At 41.0% G+C, this 7,467-nt stretch overlaps 1 protein-coding gene across 3 annotated transcripts; it reads right to left on the reverse strand.

The window, feature by feature from the left end:
* Nucleotides 1–2,598: 2,598 nt before the first annotated feature.
* On the reverse strand, nt 2,599–7,260 carry LOC115691935 (probable serine/threonine-protein kinase PBL19). 3 transcript variants are annotated; one of them, XM_056305735.1, is made up of 6 exons: nt 6,844–7,260; nt 5,689–6,125; nt 5,178–5,296; nt 5,036–5,099; nt 3,811–3,933; nt 2,599–3,428 (listed from the first exon to the last, which is right to left on the reverse strand). In XM_056305735.1, the coding sequence occupies exons 2-6, from the start codon at nt 6,037–6,039 to the stop codon at nt 2,868–2,870; spliced, it is 1,218 nt and encodes a 405-aa protein (XP_056161710.1). In that variant the 5' UTR covers nt 6,040–6,125; nt 6,844–7,260; the 3' UTR covers nt 2,599–2,867. The 3 variants fall into 3 exon arrangements, with proteins under 3 accessions (XP_056161710.1, XP_056161709.1, XP_030474541.1); XM_056305734.1 differs by adding an exon at nt 6,218–6,748 and having other exon boundaries at nt 5,036–5,296; nt 6,844–7,243; XM_030618681.2 differs by having other exon boundaries at nt 5,036–5,296; nt 6,844–7,241.
* Between the last annotated feature and the right edge of the window lie 207 nt (nt 7,261–7,467).

Consider the following 7,467-nt stretch of genomic DNA (forward strand, 5'->3'; position numbering starts at 1 on the left):
CCCTATGCATACAATCAGGATATGATTACTTTGATTGGAGTTTAAGATCAAATGTATTTCATATTTTCTTACCATTCCATATGTAATCGAGCAATTGGCTTCTAGGGGAATCGAATTGATTGATCTCTGACTCTCTGTGAACTTCACCGGAGCATATTCAAGTTCGCGTTTATGTGAGAGAGAGAATTCAGGAGATGAGAAATGACCAACCCTGTACTTTTGTGTGCTTGAATCACTATTCTATAGGTTACCCCTTGAGTGGGTTGTCGAGACATACTTGATGAGTGGTGATCTTCGCGTGACACATAGATAAGACGGCTTGACAAGTTACGTTTGTACCAACTTTAGGGATCAATGCATGTCTAGTCTTTTAGATAGCATTCATGATTCTTGCCTAGAATTAGGTGATCCTAAAGTGTTGTCTTGTCAAGTGTTATCTGCAGCTCGGACCTTGAAAATCATGTTCTATCGGGTCTTCATGTCGGGTGGTGCACTTGTATTGTCGGCTTAGAAGGAACATGTCTATCAATAGATTATTTAAAACCGCTTCTATCACTTACCCTCCTCTCACTTTGTCTCGTCAGTTAGCTTGACAGGTCGAGAGTAAATGGTTTCTAATTATTTCCTTCCTGACTTGAGGATCAATGCTAAACAGAAGGAAATCAAGATGTCACATTTTGCGCCATTGGAATTAGTAGCCCATATCTCGACTATGGGACATCGATGTAACGAACGCCCATTGCATAAACTTTGATTTCTACTCTGAGATTTGTGCGGGGGCATGTAGAGGAAGTTACATTGACAATCTAGCCCGTCGATGGTGGCAAAATCGACAACCAATTGTGACCATTGATTTCTCTGTTAATTGTGAATGTTCTTTTGAGCGGGATTTCTCGGGCTAATTTTGGAGGGTTGATTTTTCGAACAGTCTAATCGGTACAGTCCATTTTTCACGTATTTAAGGTTCGGATTCATCAAAACTTATATTCACAAAAAGTTGCAGAAAACTTATCTCAAAATCAAATTCGCCTTTTTCCCTCTCCCTCAATGCTGCTTCTACTATGGTCAAATGGCTAGCTCAAGCTCTCAGATCGGGGTTCCTACATGTCAGTCTTCTTCTCTTTGACTTAGGCCTGCTGAGCCGCCGCCTTCTTCTCGGTCTAGACCGGCTGCACCACCTGCAACCTCCAACCCAGAAGTTCCGACGACCTCGTAACTCATGTCATCGTCTTCTCTCCAAGATTCTTGTACACGTAGTTTTGCACGTCGTGTTCTTTGTATGTCGTCCAATTGGCCAATAAGACCCTTTGGAAGCTTGTCATCTCAGCTCCCTTTGAGAGCTGTCAACCTTCTCTTATATTGCATCTACAAAGATCTTGTTCACTGTCGGTTACCAAAAAAAAAAGATCTTGTTCACAGTTTCTGTCTACTTACACCTGGTGAAACAATCCTTTGTTTACTAATGCGAACCTTATGTCCTCAGGCAGATGGGAAAGGTGGCAAAAGGACCAGGAAGAAGGTATGGGAAGCAGATCACCGGGTGTCAGTTGAGGATTTAAAGAGTGTTTCTGACAAGCTTCGGACGAGCACGTGCCTCGGCATCTTCGTAGTTGAGGGCCAATGATAGCCCTCACATTGCTTTATGGGCTAACGCTCGTCCCGTGTGTGAACTCCACAAACTCCATGCATTTCCCTCGTAATATAGTCAGATCCTTTCGGCAGGACACATCAGAGCAAGGGCTGAGAGAAACTTTGCGGGGGTAAGGTACCGTCTGTTAGAACATATGGCGCTGCCCTCCAGTCGGCTATTTTCTTTTCTTACCACCTCTATCACCTTTAGTAGTATGGAATTGCCATCCATTAGCTCTGGATAGGTACGTTCCCTTTTTCAATATGGGCATATAAGAGCCACGCTGAATTAAGTGGACTGAATCATTTTCGACGACGAAGGTGTTGAAAACCTTCATGCACGCGAAATGGATTTCGGATCACTGACAAAGTGTACCTCAAGTATGTTGAATGTTGATGTTGAAGTAACAACATCACATTCAATCTTGCCTAGTCTCTCTTGCATTGAGTTGTTGGGCAATGTTCATTTTCGTTGCTACTTTACATGATTTTCAGCTACTTATGCAGTGAAAACTACCAGATTGATGTAACTGCAAAGTGCTACCATGTCAAGTGTGTAGGCACAAGACTAATATGAGAATTCGTTTGGTACAGAGGTCATACTTAAAACGAAGAAGAAAAGCAAAAAAGAAAGAATCCTATTTAGAAACTTAGCCCCGTCAAAGATTGATCTGATTAATAAATTTAAGTTCGAAAAGTTAGCCACAATGAGTAACTTGAGTTAGCAACTTATTAAAGTTGATGGTAACCTTTCGTGGAAAAAGAAAAATGCAAGTTCGCTCATTTATATAACTGGTAAGTGTATAGTTAGTGATCTTGCTAAAAGAAACGAACAAATTAATTTTACGTGGTTATTAACTTATTCGTGTGGCTGATAAGTTTTTAAGACAGACTCGTGATGGCAATGCAACGCGTAAGTTTCATCGCGAGGACGTAGCTTTCGGCAGACAGGTTTCTTTCTCGAGAGTAAAAAAAACGCCACAAATTCACTCTGAAAATTAGATTCTGGAGCGGCAGACTGCTAAAGTACATACATCCCTGAGATCTATTCATGTCAAGAAGCAGGAACATGTAGATACATACAAAATGATAAACGAAACAATCTATTTACCATCTCTCTTCCGTTACCTGTACAAAGGAAGAGCTGAGCCGAGCCGAGCCGAGCGAAAAATCTCAAGTTTATATGACATTGAGCGAAAATATTGGAGTAATCCGATTGCATTAAGAAGAGCAAGATTTTATTGCACTCTTGCCCTCTGCATGATCATAAATCTTCTCCTGCTTGCGCTCTCAACATGCTCTCCCAATTTAGCTAAATGGGCCATTCGCCTTTTCCATGACTCAGAAGTTCCGGATTCACCAGGCTTCGATTCAGAGTCGACCGGTTCATTCTCACTAAAGTCGGAGCTCCTATCTGCTGCCTGATTTGCATCATCTCCGGCACCCGAAACCTGTATTATCTCCTGCAAACCGTGCACCACTTGACTCATCTTCGGCCGATCTTTTGAACTCTTTAACAAGCAACTGTCTGCTAATTTAGCAATCTTGCGAGCCGCACTGATTGAGTACTGATTCTCGAGTCGGGGATCAATTATTGAGCTGAATTTCTTACTATCAGCAGGATAGTGTTTCACCCATTCCAAAAGTTTTTGTTCAGTTCTCGGACGGTTCCTCTCCAGTGATCGCCTTCCAGTGAGCACTTCATACAAAACAACACCGAAACTCCACACATCGCTTTTAGTTGTCAAGTGACCAGTTTCAATGTAATCAGGAGCAGCATATCCATGTGTTCCTACCACCTGGTCAAGGAAAAAGTTATCATAAGCAATGAAGTTGTAAAATTCTTCTGTTCCCATTGCAAGATTTGGTTCATATGAAAAAATAACGATTTTAGATAAGCCATGCACTGAATTTTGAGAAAATGTTCTGCCCAGAATTGAGACAGGCTATTGGTCATTTCAACAAAGCCAAACACCTTTGTTTTTTTGGTCTTACGGATAGATCTTCAAATTGGAAAAGATTGTCAATGCTCCCATAGTTACTTTCCTAATTGAGAAAAAGGATTTGAGCACCGTGAAAACTTTTAGCTCAACAAATGTTACCAAGTCTTCCACGGAAGAACAATTACCGTCTCTAAACAATTGGCTACAGGGGGTCGAGAATGAGTTAAGTGTAACTTACAGCAGTTGAAACATGAGTACGGTCATGTGTTGGTCCCTCCCGTGCAAGCCCGAAGTCTGAAAGCTTTGGTTTGAAGTCCTCATCCAATAATACATTCGAGGACTTATAATCTCTGTGTATCACCTACACGTTCAGAGTGAAAGCAAATCGATTTGAATGGAGGATACAAAATTCCTGACAATAGCCTGGAGCTTCGCAACTCAGCCCATAGTAGACAAATGATGCAGCTGATAACTTTTTAGTACATCAAACAATGACTCGAAACACTAGCATCAGTATGTATAAATAATGAAGAATAGGAAATGATTGCTATCAAGTCACTTGATTAGAAACATCATATGGATACTGAGTAAGTTGGATTGCTGAATACTTAAATTATTGGAACAAAATCCAGCTGAGAAGATCGGAAAACCACAATTGTTTTTCCAATAGATTCCTGAAAGGGCTGCCTGTCCTTGCATAGAATCTTAGTTCTTCCACATATTAGAGACATATAAAGCATATCCTCATCATTCTTACTCCACTTACTGAAGACTCAAGATAATTTAAGCTTCAACCTGATCTATCGAATTTTGTTAAGTCAAAGTGATGAACTCTTCAACAGTAGAAGGTGAGGAACCCAGGTCCAGCGTTTTGAAGAAAACCAACCAGCAATATGGTCCACTTGTCAGTAACATGAACTGAACATGGTTGAGTTAAATGACTTAAGTTCAATTCAACTGTCATACGTCCTAAACAAGCTAGTTAAGAATCCAAATGAACTGATCATTGAGCAAATATTACCACTGAACCACATCATTAACACAATGGAGATATAAGCCATTTGATGTACCTCTCCCTTTCACCAAAAAAAAAAAAAAAAGAAAGAGTTCTCAGGACAAAGTCGTATAAAGATCATATATATTTGCAGCACTTTCTGTTCACTTCATGATGTAAAAAATCCGAGAAAAGCATATTGGGAGGCTGCATTTGGTCAACATGGCAATGGTGTAGGCTACTGAAAAAGGCTGTTGAACCGCATCTCACATATTTAACTAGGGGAAGACAAGCCAACCAGCTCACTATAAGCTAAGTTCCTTAAATGCAAAAGGCATACATCGAGACTCGCTAGTTTTGCAAAAACAGTTGTACTCTAAAAACATAAAAAGTAAGTTTGGAAGCTAATCAAAGATGCAGAAATTGAAGCTGCAAATGTTCGAAAGTCAATGATGATCTATAATGGTACCTGAACTTCTAATCCTTCGTGAAGATAAGCCAAACCTTGAGCTGCTCCAAGTAATATTCTCAATCTAGCTTGCCACGAAAGAGCAGCATAAGCTTTATTAAAAAGATGATCTTCCAAGCTTTTGTTTGGCATAAACTCGTACACGAGAAGGTGCTGCCTTCCTCGCTCGCTGTCTTCAGAACAATATCCTATGAGTTTGACAAGGTTTGCATGCTCCACAACGCCGAGAAATTGAACTTCTGCAATCCATTGTTTATGACCCTAAACAGAAAAGAGAAACAAGAATACGGTAGATGGAAAATTCTAGCTGCGGAGCATCTACTTGACCTATCAATTGAATATACTGCTATTTCATTTAGACGATGGCCCACTCAAATTTTTTTTAACGGAGTTGTGCAAAATCGAAAATCTGACCTTGATCTCTGAATGAGGAGAAAACAGGTTCATTGGAATATAGTTTAAATGAGGATAAGACGAAAGTCACAAAGCAGGTTGTCTACGGAGAGCATCAATGCTATTAAAAGCTTAGGATTGAAAATCCAAAGAATTAAGCATTTCCAAATTCAAGAAATGTGACGAAAAGAAGCCAACTTATTTGAACTTCTCTGTATTGTCCACAACAAATACTGTAAAAAGAATGCAGAATTCCGCACCTGCAACCCATCCCTGTTAAGCTTCTTAATGGCAACCTGCACTGGCTCGCCCTTTCGGTCGACAGGCTTAATGGAACCTTTATAAACACACCCAAATCCACCTTCTCCAATCTTAAGAAGCCTGCTAAAATCATTGGTTGCTTGCCTGAGCTCCGAGAAAGAAAACACCCGCAAATTGTGGGCCTTCTCCTCATAGAGTTCTGGTATACCGCGTGGCGAATTGGCTGAGCACGACGACTTAGCGACACGATCGGTGGTGGCCGCTGAACTATCCGATTTTCTCTCCAACTCCGGCGCCGATCTCCGTTCCTTGGGTTTCAATCTGTTCTTGAAGTAGTAGAAGCACTCCATTGCATACAACTCGATGCTGTCTTCCCAAATCAAAAATTCAAAATAGCTGGACCTTGCTTTGTGCCAGCGAATCAATAATGTGATGACTACAAATCAACAAGCAAGGATTACAAATGTAAGCTCTTCCTAGTCAAGTCTTCCATTGTGGAGATATATTTTACGAAGTCAAACAAATCACCTCCCCGACAACCGATGGGGAAAGAAAGAGACAGCAACAGCCAAGGAAAAAAGAAAATCTGCTCCAAATTAAAGAAGAGTCCCCATATCAAATTTTAATCATTCTTTGTTTCTGTTCTGTCACAATTCACCGGCGATCGATAGTCAGATACTCGCGCCTAGCTAACTAGCATTAGAAAAATAAGGTCTGACGAAATGAAAAAGAACAAACAGGTCAACGCCAATGGCACCCCCGAGCAAATTCACGCGAGAGGGGCAAGAAGAGGAGGAAACAAGCTATGAAACAACCAGACAAGAAAATTTTGCGCAGTCACCAGAAGGGAACCGTTTAACACAAACGAGATCAAAGACCCAGATATGAATTCACAACACAAAACTCTTCCACAGAAAGATGCTGAGAGCATAAGAGTTAAAACTGGAAAGATTAACTACAACCTCTGAATACCCACGTGAAAAATGAGAAAAAGGAAAAAGAATTAGCATGGGAAAACTGAACCAGCGAGAGAAGACTTTGAACCAAGAGAACACCCACCTGAGAGAGAGAGAAAGAGACAGAGAACAGAAGTTCGAGAGATTTTTCAGAAAAAATCAAGAAAATGACGGCAAAGTTTGAATCAAATAACTCACCTATGGAAAAGGTTCAGACTTTTCCACGCGAATTGCCTACATGCTCTGCCTCTGCTTTTGCTTCTTTAAAATGAAGAATGAGAGGCCAAACAAGATAGAAGCTTCGCACGTGGGGTGATGCGTTAGGTCGAGTTCGGTTGGCGAAGGAGGACCGCGGGCTCTTTCTTGCGAGGATGGGCAACGGAAAAACTGCGCGTCTCTACATTAAACAAATCAAGGCCTGTCGAAAAGCACCAAGAAAACGATAAGATTTGGCGTGCTGACTGTTGCTGAAAAAGCTTCTCATCATGGCTTCAGCTACGAGAAGCAAGAGACCACCGTCTCTCTCTCTCTCTGTGCGCGCGTACACAAAGATGGACCCAAAGTTTCACAGAAGCGATGCGACGAAGGTGCTGCTGATTTTATTACGGCCAGTTTCATCTTTTCAAGAGAGCTTGCGCTTTCCAATGGAACTCTTTTCTTGGGTCAACCCAGATGAGCCCGGACAGAGACAGTTGCGTGCTTTCATGACAGCATCATTATTACACACTAAATTTAAGGTTTCGTCTTCATTGTGAACATGAAAATGAAAAACAGAGTATTAGGAATTGTAGAAAGGGAAGAAAAAAATGTTAGCAAGAAAAG

The sequence above is a fragment of the Syzygium oleosum genome, unplaced genomic scaffold (assembly GCF_021117445.2).
Source record: "Syzygium oleosum isolate NSW1041296 unplaced genomic scaffold, Sole_v2.1 Sole_v2.39, whole genome shotgun sequence".
In the NCBI taxonomy this organism is placed as follows: domain Eukaryota; kingdom Viridiplantae; phylum Streptophyta; class Magnoliopsida; order Myrtales; family Myrtaceae; genus Syzygium; species Syzygium oleosum.

Coding starts and splice junctions, on each gene's coding strand:
- LOC115691935 (XM_056305734.1), bottom strand. CDS start 6,039: ATGGAGTGCTTCTACTACTTCAAGAACAGATTGAAACCCAAGGAACGG. Junction 5,297..5,688: donor TTAACAGGGATGGGTTGCAG/GTGCGGAATTCT, acceptor TTTTCTGTTTAG/GGTCATAAACAATGGATTGC. Junction 3,429..3,810: donor GTACTCATGTTTCAACTGCT/GTAAGTTACACT, acceptor TTCCTTGACCAG/GTGGTAGGAACACATGGATA.